Below are 14602 nucleotides of genomic sequence, written 5' to 3' on the forward strand. Positions count from 1 at the left end.
GCACCACTAAGCCTTTTGCAGCAACAGAAATATTCTATTTCTTGATTGTTGTGGTAGTTATACTTTTGTCAAAACTAATTAAAATATGTATACTTTACTGACTGTAATGGTATATGTAAATCAACTCAATAAAACAGATTTTGTTTTCAAAGGAACATAGCAGACTAAGTTTCTCCCTGAAACCAAACTAGACTAACAATGGCTTAACCCAGAGGTTTCCAAATTTTTTTAGTTCATGACAGTCTTAGTGTTTCAGTCATTGTTTATGGTGCTTTAGATCAAAATAAATATTAAGTGATTTGGTACGAACAATTTTGCATTTTAACAATTTAATAGCCATCTGAAAAAATTAAGGCGCAAGTCAAAAGAAAAAATAATGTTTCCTTCATTATTGTATTAGCAAAATTATTTATCACTTTGTATGCATCTTGGGCATTGCATGAACTCTCAGATTTGGAATCAGATTGCACGCCATCATCTCAATTCCTGTTCCACATTAATTTCCACATGGTACTTCTTTTTTATCACAGCAACTGTTGAAAACTTAGTTATGCAAAGACAGACATTGTTAAAGAAATGCAGCATGAACTAAAGCTGAAACCTGAGCTAGTAGTTTGCACAGCGTTCCACATATGACAAGTACACTGTGTTTCCCTCAAAAATTTAAAGTACCTTTCATTCAGATTCCTGTGACTTCCCTGTGGTACCTCTGATTACTCTGACATTCAGTTTTGTAACCCAAGGTAGGTTGCCCCATGCATCACCTTCCTTTAAATTAAGCTCAATTAACACTGGTTAAGCAATGAACAATAAGTAAAGTACCTTATATCCCAGGCCCAACTGATAAATAGCAAAAATCTGAGCAGCATTAAGAGCTTCACTAAAAAGGTAAACTGCAGTCATCTGACCACAGAACACTCTGTTAGCATCTGCTGTTTCTGATGAGCCCAGGAAACACTTGTCAAAGGTCTGTGAAAGAAAACAGATTGTATTAGAGAAAAAAAAAACAAAAAATTATCTCCTCTAGAAATAACAACCTATACTCCTTAACTGTTTTGGTATAAACATTGGTATAAATGTTTTGTCCGTTCTAAACTAACCTGGCTAGATTAAAACAATTCACTTAGCATTTCACTTCATTCACACATTGTTACCTACTGTAGGGATCAGGAAAGACATCACAAAGAAGGAGATAACATAAGTTTTCCAGGGTACAATAAATAAAACTTGATGAAAGTAGATGTAGGAAATGAGAGTCAGAGAAATCATTATGGACTCTGAAGGTTCATACTTGGGCAACCAAAGAAGCAGTTTCTATTACAAGAAGGAAAAATCATGAGTTAAGTTTAGGACATAATCAATCTGCCTTTTCTGTGAGTTAATATGTATGGAGCTAACATGAATGGAGAAGCAACTGTCAACAGCGTTCTGTAAGTTTGGTGAGAAGTGAAAATTGTAAAGATTTTGCAGATATCGAGATACAGATAATAGGTGAGGTCACAGAGTAGATACAATCTCTGAAAAGAAATATGTAAATCCAGAAGCAAGTGTGTTTTTCTCCTAACATAAAAAAAAAAATTCTCTTAACATCTACATTGCAAACCACATTTTAAAGACCCATATGTACAACAAAAAGGAACTAAAATAAAGTTCTTCACATCTCTTTAAAAGTATCCTTTTATGTGACAAAACCATTAGAAAGAAGGTTGAAAAATATATACATATTGACATTAGGGAATACAAAAAAGTTGTTAACATTTGGGTTCTGAAGACAAGCCACCTAAGTCAAATCACTGCTTCACAGGCTGCTGATCCTGGCAAGTCATTTAATCTCACTGTGCTTCAGTCTCCCTACCTGTAAAATGGAGATTATAATAGTACGTACCTTGCAAGGTTGGAGCTTTTAGAAAATAAAGGTATTTATTACAATGCCTGGAGTACAAGAAGCACTTAATTAAATATGAACATAAGAAAAAAATAGTTTAAGAAACAGTAAATATATCTGATCCCCTTTTTGTGTTAAAAAAATGAGAGCTAACATTTACTGAGCACTACTCTGCACAAGGCACTGTGCTAACAGATTTGTGAACAGTATCTCATTCAATTATCACATTAACCTTGAGATAGGTACTACTTTACACCCATTTCCAGGTGGAAAAACTTAGGCCTAATAGATTAAGTAAGGTCATATAGTCTCTAAGTGATGGAACTGGGAATCAAACCTAAGTCTATTACAACAACCTAAACTCTTAAGATTGTCGTTACATAATACATAAGTATGTGTAGCATAGGATACAAAAGAAGCATTTAATGTTGAATGGGTGGAATGGTTTGTAATCATTTTCCTGATCTGTATTTTTCAAGTTCTCTATTAAAAAAGTCATTAGTGAGAAAAAAAAAACTTTTTAATTTAATTCCTATTTAAAATTTGAGTTTAATATATATGGATCTCTTTTTCAATCCTGAAAACATTATTAGATAACAGTGTTCTGTAGCAGCTATGAATTATTTGCAAAATTTATCAGCATGTATCATCTAACTCATTCATAAAAATGATCAGAATTCTGTAGAGCTCCCAACTTTAATTTGATAAATGGACCAATGATACACTTTCAATATATACCCATTGTTACCTATAAATCCTCATCTCTACCCTATCCAGAATAATTTTATAAAAAGGACTCAGTAATGTCTTATGTGACCTATGAAAACAGTTCTACTCTATAAATATATTAACATGCTAGCCAAACTATCATTATAAAACTGCCACTGTGGTAATCTGAAATTTATTCTCGATGTAAAATATACTCTCCTTATTTTAAAAGTTCATGCTTTTAAAATAATTTTTTTCAAATTACTTACATCACTGGTGTTGACAAACCATGTTATCTCTCCATAGGAAGCTAGCTCACCATTCACGTAACAACGAAGCTCACTGTTCTTCCATCGGTTATAAATGTGCACTATAGTTACCATATACCACTAAGTAAAAATTTAAAAAAAAAAAAATGATTCTCGCAATAACTCAACCACATTGATAACAACAAGTAAAACTTAAATTATAAATTACAATTAAATCTAAAAATAAATTAAGACTATCTTTATTAAATTCAATATTCAACCTCCAGAACAATATTTAATCAAGGGAACTCTCAATAGGTAAGAACTTATTGTGAAATTATCTTTCCAACTTATTATTATGAAAAATTTCAAATATATCCCAAAAAAGTTAAAGTTCAGTACAAATACCCTCTTTTCCACCATCTAGATGCCACAATTGTCAACATTCTGCCACATTTGTTTTATCTACTTATTTATATATACATACACCACTCATTAATCTCTAAATTTTAAGGCACAAAAGACAACACATATTACTACTACTACTAAAGTAACTGCCACTGATATTTTCCCCTGTACTTCTTTTAAATTCAATGAAAAACAAAATATGACTCTTTTTATTATTCAAATCAGGGAGGTTAACAATTGTCCAGTGATTTATACTTCATTTTCTGAAACAGAATAAACACAGTTGTGATCTACCACACATTATGTCATTAATATTAAAACAAAGCATTTTGAAGGCTAGCATAGCTTGTTAATTTAACTAATAAGAACACATACCTTTTGTGGCTTAAAATCAAATTTCACACAGTGCTGAAAGCCTTTTCCTTTTGACTTTATTGATGTTATAATCAAACAGCCCCCAACAAAGTGAGCAGAATAACCAAGACCTTTGCTTGTTCTGAAACTACAAAGAATAATTTTCATTTTACCTCTAAATATTCTCTCACTTTCAAAGTAAGATAATAACACTAAGTTACAAAAATACATACCAATATAAATATGGTTTATCCTTATCCACATTGATGTTATTTACAGGATCCATTCTTAGCCAGGTATGAAATGTAAAACCATTCTGGTATGGCCATTTGGCTATAGGAGGTAATGCAATGGCCTAAAGGAAAAAACTCTGAGTTACTGATTCACATGAAAAAACTTTATTACTGAAATCAAGAAAATGAGACTTTACAATACTGTATATATTCCTACTACATGTTATTCTATACCATGATTAAAATATCTAAAAGTCTCCTTATCCAAAAGACTTTTAATAACTTAAATTTTCCAAAATACATAGTAATATTACTTTAAATGATAAAAACATTCCATGTGTCCTGCTGGATACACAAATCTTATTTGCTTCATTTCTTACAACGAAAAAAAGATTCAAAACCATTCCAATTAAAAGAGGTAGGTAGTAATATCAAATCGGAAATCTGTTTCTCAAATGATAAGGTATTAGAATAGAGAAAGATGGACACGAAAGGAAAAAAGTTATGGAAAAAGCTTAGAATATGATTTTTTATTAGCAAATATAAAGCTGGAAAGAATTAGTTCATAACATTTTAAAATTATATTCAAAACACTACATAAATGACTTCACTACCTGGTTTAAAATTTTATTGAAAAGATCATAATTTTATTTAAAGTTACAAATTTTTAAATCAAATTTTACTTAAAAGCACATAATGCAAGGAACCCAGAATAGCAAAAAAAACAAAGTTGGATACTTATATTATCAAATTAAAAACCTAGCACACAAAGGTACTATTATAAAGACTGTGTGGTACTGGCAAAAAAAAAAACAGAAATATAGGTCAATGAACTACAACTGAGAGCCCAAAAATAAACCCTTATATTTGTGTTCTACTGATTTTCAACAAGAATCTCAAGACAATTCAATGAGGAAATAATAGTTTTTTCAACAAATGTGCTGGGATAACTGGGTATCCACAAGCAAAAGTATGAAGCTGACTACTTTCTTACATTATATACGAAAAATAACCCCAAATAAATCATAGATCTAAATGTAAAAGTTAAAACTATAAAACTCTTGTAAGAAAAAATAGGGGTAAATCTTTGCAACCCTGGGTTAAGTAAATCCTTGTTAATTAGGCCACCAAAAGCACAAGCAACCAAAGGAAAAAGTATATCAACTGGACTTCATTAAAATTAAAAAAGGTTTGTGCTTTAAAGAATATCATCAAAAAAGTTAAAAGACAAGCCAAAAGAACTAAAGAAAATATCTGTAAATCATACATCTGATAAGGAACTTGTACCCAGAATAAATAAAGAACTTTTACAACTCAATAATAAAAAGACAAACACAATCTAAGAAAGGACAAAAGATATGAATAGCCAGGTGTCCAAAGAAGTTACACAAATGGCCAATTCGGACATGAAAAGATGCTCAACATCATTAGTCACTAAGGAAATGCACATCAAAACCATGGTAGGATACTACCTGACACCCACTAGGATGGCTATAATCAAAATGATGGGCATTAACAAGGGTTGGCAAGCATACAAAGAAATTGGAACCCTCATAAATTGCAGGTGGGACTGTAATATGATACAGCCACTTTGGAAAACAATCTGGAAGTTCCTCAAATGTTTAAACATAGATGTTCAATATGACCCAGCAATTCCACTCCGGTGTACATACACAAGAGAAATGAAATGAAAACATGTCCACACAGAAACTTGCATGCAAAAACCCAAAGCCATATTATTCGTAATAGCCCAAAAAAGTGGAATCAACTCAAATATCCACTAAGTAATGACTGATTAAACAAAAGGTAGATATCTTACATTAGAATATTAAAAAGGAACGAAGCAATAATTCATGCTACAACATGGATGGGCCTCGAGAACAGTATGCTAAATGAAAAAAGACAATCACAAAAAGCCAGATATTGTATGACTCCATATGTATGAACTGTCCAGAATAGAGAAATCCACAAAAAAAGTAGAGTAGTGGTTGCTTAAGCCTGGGAGTTTGAGAAGGAAATGGGCTAAAGAAAACAGGGTTTCTTCTGGGAAAGAGGAAAATGTTCTAAACTTGACTGTGATGGTGGTTGCACAACTCTGTAAACACCATAAAACATTCAACTGTACACTGTACAAATGAATGGTATCACATGTGGATTATAATAAAGCTGTTCAAAAAGATCAGGCTACACAAGTTTTTAAACTATTATAATTTACATATGCACTTATCTACATATATACCGTAACATACATATATCCTTACATGTAAGATATCCCATAAAACATGAAAAACATCACAGAGCCAAATTTATGCAATAACACTACCGATAGTTTAAGAGACCATTTTAAAACAAATGTTGCATTAAGAAAAAAAAAAAAGTAGGGGGCACCTGGTTGGTTCAGTTGGTGAAGCATGTGACTCTTGATCTTGGGGTTGTGAGTTCAAGACCCAAGTTGGACATAAAGCTTACTTCAAAAAAATAAAACAACAGAATACATATTCAATGTGTATATATGTTTTCTCTCACTAAAAAATGAGAATAGAAAATGCAAAAGTTGCAATGCTAAGCGTCTGACTCTTGATTTCAGCTCAGGTCATGATCTCAGGGTCGTGAGATCAAGGACAATGTTGGGCTCCATGCTGGCTGTGAAGCCTGCTTAAGATTCTCTCTCTCCTGGGGTGCCTCAGTCGGTTAAAGCAACTGTTTTAGGCTCAGGTCGAGCCCCGCATCAGGCTCCCTGCTCAGCGGAGAGCCTGCCTCTCCCGATCCCTCTGCTGCTCCCCCTGCTTGTGCATGTGCGCTCTCTCTCTCTCTCAAATAAATAAATAAAATCTTTAAAAAAAAAAGATTCTCTCTCCCTCTCCCCCTCCCCCACAGCTCATATACATGCACATGCGCTCTCTCTAAAAAAGAAAAAGAAAATGCAAAGTTTTATAAAAATAATTTATCCATGAATACTTTAATTTCCCTTTAAAAAAGCTATATTTAAGAAAAGAAGTGAGTCACTGAATATATTTAAAACACCTATTCTCTAAAATTTCCAAAAGCTGTTTGGCTGAACTATCCCACTTCCAAGATAAATGCAAGTAAGTGGAATAGACACATTATGAACTCAGAGAATTATAAACAATATAATATGCAAGATTATAGAGAAAAGAAGATGGCAGAAGAGTAGGAGGACCCTAGGCTCATCTAGTCCCAGGAACACCGCTAGATAACTATCAAATCATTCTAAATACCACAGAAATCAACGTGAAGACTGACAGAACAAACTCCACAACTAAAGGGAGACAAGACTCCACACCAAGGAAGGCAGGAAATGTGGAGATGTGGTTTAGGGGAGATCACAGGTGCTGCAGAGAGGAAGGAGCCATGGTCGCAGAGAAATGCGAGAGAGAGAAGAGCACACAGGGGAACACACAAGAACATTTCCCCCAAAGACACAGCCTGGGAAAATGAGAGGGGCTGATTTTCATGAGTTCTTGCAACCAGCAGGGCTTGAAAACTGGAGTTTTAAAGGTCAATGGGCTTGGCTGGAATAGAGCCCTAAGGGTGCTGCCCTACTCCTAGAGAGAAGGCAGGCAAACAACCCAGGGGCAGAGAGCATGGACAGAGTGATCTGAGGAGCGCCTCGGTCACAGTGGGGGGAGGTTAGTGGAGCATGTCCCTGAGAAGTGGTACTCAAGGAGATGCCTCTCTGGAAAAAAGGACCCAGCTGGCACCATTTCCCTCCCCCGCCTCTCAGCATATACACAGAGCCATCTGCAGAAAGGGGCTCACCCCCAACACTGGCTACCTGACCTCCTTATAGCAAATCCCACACCCTGCACTCTGGCACAACTGCCCTTCTCAGTCAAGCTTGCCTCAGTTCTAGCACGGCGAGACCCTCACCCAGCAAACCAGTGCAGGCTCCTGCCCACAACACCCTAAAGCCTGAAGCTTTAAAAGTCAGCAGACTTGCTGGGATAGAGTCCAGAGGGCACTGCACTGCTCCTGAACAGAAGGCAGGCCAACAACCTGGAGGTGGACAGTGTGAAGACAGCAATCTGGAAAAAACCCTAGGACACACAGTGGGAAAGACTACTTGCTCTTCTCAGAGTGCTTCCCTGATTGCAGTAGGCACAGAAACGCCTCTGCAGGAACAAAGGAGCTGGATGGTGCCATTTTCCTCCCCCCACCCCTCTGCACAAACACAGAGCCACCTTAGGGAAGCAGCCTGGACACTAGCTGCCTAACCTGCTTCACCAAGTCCCACACCCTGGCTCTGGTGGTACTGCCCTTGGTCAACCTTGCCTCAGTCACAGCTGGGCAGACCACTTCTCCAAAAGAACAGCAGAAACCCCTGCCCACACCACGTCTCCCAACCAGAGAGTTCTGCAGGGCTTCAGTTCTAGTGGAAGTAGCTATCAGGCCTCACTTAACAAGCAAACCAGAGCACACCTAGTTAAAACTCACCACATTCTGACCAAGGACCAAACGCTGCTACTTCAGGCAAAGAGAGTCTCTGCAGATAAATGGTCTAAAGGATAGAGCAGCCAAAACACAACAGGAAAGTGCACACAGCACACACCAGAGACACTCCCTGAAGCACCAGGCCCTGGACATTGTATGACCTCTTCCTCATAAAGCCATTACTCTTAGGAGCAGGAAATATAACAGGCTTTTCTAACACATAAAAGAAGGCAGAGACTTAGATAAAATGCCAAGACAAAGACACTCATCACAAATGAAAGTACAAGATAAGGTCCCAGACAGAGATCTAAGGGAAATGGATATAAGTAATGTGTCTCATGGAGAATTTAAAGTAACAAACATAAGGATACTTGCTGGACTTGAGAAAAGAATAGAAGACTTAATGCAGAGATAAAAGAGTTAAAAAACAGTCAGAATGAAAAATGCAATAATTGAGATTGGAAACAGGATTGATGCAATGAACACAAGACTGAAAGAAGCAGAAGAATGAGTAAGTGATACAGAAAACAAAATAAGGGAAAATAATGAAGCTAAACCAAAGAGAGAAAGAATAATTATGGAACATGAGAATAGATTTACAGAACTCAGTGACTCCATCAAATATAGTAACATTTGTATTATATGAGTCCCAAAAAGAAGGAGAGAGAGAAAAGGGGACAGAAATTTATTAGAGGAAATCATAGCTGAAAAATTCCCTAATCTAGGGGAGGAAACAGACATCCAGATCCAGAAGGCACAGGTAACTCCCAACAAAATCAACAAAAGCAGGACAACACCAAGACGTATTATAATTAAATATGCAAAATATAGTGGTAAAGAAAAATATCTTAAAAGCAGCAACACAAAAGAAGTCCTTAACTTACAAGGGAAGACCCATAAAGCTAGCTGCAGATTTCTCAACAGAAACTTGGCAAGCCAGAAAGGAGTGGCATGATACATTCAAAGTACTGAATGGAAAAAAGCTGCAACCAAAAACACTCTACCCAGCAAGGCTATCATTCAGAATACAAGGAGAGATGAAGAGTTTCCCACACAAACAAAAACTAAAGGAATTTGTGACCACTAAACCAGCCCTGCAAAAAGTATTAAAGGGAACTCTTTCAGTGGAAAGGAAAAACCAAAAGTGACAAAGACAAGAAAGAGAACAGAGAAAATCTCCAAAAACAATGACAAAACAAGTAGCAAAATGGTACTAGACACATATCTATCAATAATTACTTTCAATGTAAATGAAATAAATACTTAGGGTGTCAGGGGGCAACGTGGGTGGTTCAGTCAGCTAAGTATCCAATTCTTGATTTCAGCTCAGGTCATGATCTCAGGATTTTGAGATCGAGCCCTGTGCTGAGCTCCATGCTGGGCGTTGAGCCTGTCTGGGAGTCTCTCTCCCTCTCCCTCTGCCCCTCCCTGCTTGTGCTCTCTCTCTAAAAATAATAATAACAATAATAATAATAAATAAAAAACCAAAAAGACATAGGGTGTCAGAATGGATTAAAAAACAAGAACCATCTAGGGAAGGAAGAAAAAGAAAAAGAGAGAGGGAAGCAAATGCTAAGAGACTCTTAATGATAGAGAACAAACTGTGGGTTGACGGAGGGAGTTGGGTGGGGGAAGGGCTAAATGGGTGATGGGTATTAAGGAGGGCACTTGTTATGATGAGCATTGGGTATTACATGCAAATGATGAATCACTAAATTCTACTCCTAAAACCAATATTACAATATCTGTTAACTAGAATTTATATAAAAATTTGGAAAGAAAAAAAGATTAAAAATCAAGACCCATCTATATGCTGTCTACAAGAGACTCATTTTATACCTAAAGACAACTACAGACTGAAAGTAAGAGGATGGAGAAACATTTATCGTGCAAATAGACATCAAAAGATGCCAGAGTAGTAATGCTTATATCAGACAAACTAGACTAAGCCAAAGACTGTAACAAGAGATGAAGAAGGGCATTATATAATAATAAAGGGGACAATCCAACAAGATCTAACAATTGTAAATATTTATGTACTCAACATGGGAGCATCCAAATATATAAAACATTTAATAACAAATATAAAGAAACTAATTGATAATAATACAATACTAGTAGGGGACTTTAATACCCTTCTTACATCAATGGAGAGATCATCTATGACACAGTGGACCAAATGGACTTAACAGATACATTCATCATTCCACCAACATTCCATCCTAAAGCAGAATACACATTCTTTTCAAGTGCACATGGGACTTTCTCCAGAATACATCACGTACAAGGTCACAAATCAGGCCTCAGCAAGTACAAAAAGTTTGAGATCATACCATGCATACTTTCTGACCACAACGCTATAAAACTTAAAGTCAACCACAAGAAAAAATGTGGAAAGACCACAAATACACAGAGGTTAAAGAACATGCTACCAAACAATGAATGGGCCAACCAGAAAACCAAAGAAACAAAAAAATATATGGAAACAAATGAAAATGAAAACACAGTAGTCCAAGACCTTTGAAAATGAAAACACAGTGGTCCAAAACCTTTGGAATGTGGCAAAAGCAGTACTAAGAGTAAAGTATATAGCAATACAGGCCTACTTTAACAAGCAAGAAAAATGCAAATAAACAACCTGAACTTACACCTTAAAGGAGCTAGACAAAGAACAACAAATGAAGCCAAAAGCCAGCAAAAGAAAGGAAATAATACAGATTAGAGCAGAAATAAATTATATAGAAACTAAAAAACAACAGATCAATGAAACCATGAGCTGGTTCTTTAAAAAAATTAATGAAATTGATAAACCCCTAACCAGACTTATCAAATAGAAAAGAGAAAGGACCCAAATAAATAAATTCACAAATAAGAGAGGAGAAATAACAATCAACATCATGAAATACAAACAATTATAAGAGAATATTATGAAAAACTATGTGCCAACAAATTAGAAGACCATAAACTACCAAAACTGAAACAGGAAGAAATACAAAACTGGAACAGACTGATAACCAGCAAAGATACTGAATCAGTAATAAAAAATCACCCAAGAAACAGAAGTCTGAGGCCAGGCGGATTCACAGGTGAATTTAACCAAATATTTAAAGAAGAGTTAATACCTATTCTTCTCAAACTGTTCCAAAAAATAGAAACGGAAGGAAATTCATTTTATGAGGCCAACATTACCGATATCAAAACCAGATAAAGACTTGACTAAAAAAGAGAACTATAGGCCCCAATATTCCTGATGAACATGGATGCAAAAATTGTCAATAAAATACTAGCAAACCGAATCCAACAGTACATTAAAAGAATCATTCATCACAACTGAGCAGGATTAACTCTTGGACTGCAAGGGTGGTTCAATATTCACAAATCAGTCAACAGGATACACATTAATAAAAGAAAGGATAAGAACCATACGATCCTGGGGCACCTAGGTGGCTCAGTCAGTCAACCACCAGATTCTTGATTTCGGCTCAGGTCATGATCTCAGGGTTGTAAGATCAAGCCCCCTGTCGGGCTCCATGCTCAGCGGGGAGTCTACTTGAGATTCTCTCTCTCCCACTCCCTCTGCCACTCCTCCCCCTCATCTCTCTCTCAAATAAATAAACAAATCTCTTTAAAAAAACAAAAAAAAAGAACCATATGATCCTATCAACTGCATTTTTCACAGAGCTAGAACAAGGAAGCCTAAAATTCATATGGAACCACAAAAGACCCTGAATAGCCAAACCAACCTTGAAAAAGAAAAGCAAAGTTGGAGGCATTACAATTTTGGACTTCAAGTTACATTACAAAGCTGTAGTAATCAAAACAGTATGTTACTGACACAAAAATAGACACACAGATAAATGGAACAGAAAAGAAAACCCAGAAATGAACCTACAACTATATGGTCAATTAATCTTCCACAAAGCAGGAAAGATTATCCAATGGAATAAAGACAGTCTCTTCAACAAATGGTGTTGGGAAAACTGGACAGCAGCATGCAAAAAAATGAAACTGGACCACTTTCTTACACTATACACAAAAATAAATTCAAAATGGATCAAAGACCTAAACGTGAGATAAGAAACCATTAAAGTCCTAGAGGAGAACACAGGCAGTAACCTCTTCAACATCAGCCATAGCAACTTTTTTCTAGATATGTCTCCTAAGGCAAGGAAAACAAAAGCAAAAATAAACCATTGGTACTACATCAAAATAAAAAGCTTCTGCACAGCGAAGGAACTATCAAAATTAAAAGGCAACCTTTGGAATGGAAGGAGATATCTGCAAATGACATATCTGATACAAGGTTAGTATCCAAAATATATAAGGAACTTATAAAACTCCATGCCCAAAAAACAACCCAATTAAAAAATGGGCAGAAGACATGAAGAGACATTTTCCCAAAGAAGACATACAGATGGCCAACAGACACATGAAAAGATGCTCAATATCATGCATCTTCAGGGAAATACAAATAAAAACTACAATGAGATATCACCTCACACCTTCAGAATGGCTACAATATAAGAAAGAACAAGTGTTGGCATGTATGTGGAGAAAGGGGAACCTCTTGCACCGTTGACGGGAATGCAAACTGGTGAAGTCACTCTGGAAAACAATATGGAGGTTCCTCAAAAAGTTAAAAATAGAGCTACCTTACAACCCAGCAATTGCACTACTAGGTATTTACCCAAAGAATACAAAAATACTAATTCGAAAGGATACATACACCCTGATGTTTATAGCAGAATTATCTACAATAGCTCAATTATGAAAAGATCCCAAATGTCCATCCACTGATGAATGGATAAAGAAGATGTGGTATACATACACATACACTCACACACATTCTCACACACACACACACACACACACACACAATGGAATAGTACTCAGCCATCAAAAAGAATGAAATCTTGCCATTTGCAACACCGCAGATGGAGGTACAGAGTCTCATGCTAAGCAAAATAAGTCTGAGAACACAAATACCGTATGATTCCACACATTTGGAGAATTTAAGAATCCAAACAAATGATCATAGGGGGGAAAAAAGCGAGAGGCAAACAGAGAAATGAACTCTTAATTATAGAGAACAAACTGATAGTTACCAGAGGGGAGGGGGCCAGCAGGATGGGTAAAACAGGTGATGGGGATAAAGGAGGGCACTTGTGATGAGCACCAGGTGATGTATGGAATTGCTGAATCACTAAAATGTTTACCTGAAACTAACATTATACTGTATGTTAACTAACTGGAATTTAAACTAAAAGAAAAACAAAGTTAACATAAAAAAATTATAATATGCACTTCAGAAAAGTTAATCTCATTAAGACTGCTTCTTGTATTAGAGGCAAATTATAGGCTTGATGTCAAGAGAGTAAAATTATTCTGGAAAGTTTCAAATCTAAAATGCATAGCAAGGAAAAATTATAAAGGAAAAACAATACAAGCAATAAACTTTCCAAAGAAAGCTGTGTATTATGTGCAAAATATTCAAATATTACAAATGTCCTTTTAAAACACTCTTTTCTTTCTACAGGTATTATCCACATAGGGCCTAACAAGCAAATAAGATATTATGAGAAACTAAGTAAAAATAACAAAAAAATAATCTCAGAAAAAGAACAGGCTGAAATAACTTCAAAAAAAATGTTAGCTAGTAACAAGCAGACAAATGTAATATGAAGAGGTAAAAAAGCTTCCATAATTAACATATGCATTATACAATGCACTCCTATAACATTTCAAAACATTACAGACATTATTATCAATGTCTTATTTAAACTATATTAAAGTGATTAACAACTTATAAGAATGTGGAAACTAAAAAAAAAATTTTTTTTAAAAAGTGCTGAAACTGATATAATTTGGAAACTCACAAATCAGGAGAACTTGCCACAAAGCTTCAAAGAGTTATTCTCATTCTATACACCAGGTGCAAAAGAAACACCCTTTAGGGAAATGCAAGGCTGAAAATAGATATTCGGTAAGATAGAAAGTGAAAGTGTCACACATAAATATCTACTGGAGAATGCAGAGATAAATTCTAAAGACAACATGTTCAAAAGAATTGGGTTCTTACTCCATTGTTGCCCCAAGCTGTAAATAGGCAGCGTTCTTAATTTCTTTGAGCCTGTATTTCCTCACCTCTACAACAGGAAAAGGTAACACAAATAACCGCTGTAAGGAGTAGTTAAGCTGTGCAAAGTAGTTTCTACCTAACAATGAACCTGCCAGGATTGTTTACACGGCTGTACTTTCTGGAAGCCAAGGAAAACACTCCAAGTAATTTCCTCATTAAAATTTACTTACTGCAG

General features: G+C 35.6%; 1 protein-coding gene across 1 annotated transcript in view; it reads right to left on the reverse strand.

Annotated features, from left to right (window-relative positions):
* Positions 1-14602, reverse strand: part of LRBA (LPS responsive beige-like anchor protein) — a 762114-nt gene that overhangs the window by 656121 nt on the left and 91391 nt on the right. Inside the window, exons 5-9 of the mRNA XM_040626351.1 lie at positions 14598-14602; positions 3837-3958; positions 3625-3751; positions 2863-2982; positions 823-969 (exon numbers count right to left, since the gene is read on the reverse strand). The exon at positions 14598-14602 is cut by the window's right edge and continues 91 nt beyond it. Coding sequence (XP_040482285.1) covers positions 823-969; positions 2863-2982; positions 3625-3751; positions 3837-3958; positions 14598-14602 — 521 coding nt within the window. The remainder of the gene's footprint in view (positions 1-822; positions 970-2862; positions 2983-3624; positions 3752-3836; positions 3959-14597) is intronic.

The sequence above is a fragment of the Ursus maritimus genome, unplaced genomic scaffold (assembly GCF_017311325.1).
Source record: "Ursus maritimus isolate PB19 unplaced genomic scaffold, ASM1731132v1 scaffold_11, whole genome shotgun sequence".
Lineage (NCBI taxonomy): Eukaryota > Metazoa > Chordata > Mammalia > Carnivora > Ursidae > Ursus > Ursus maritimus.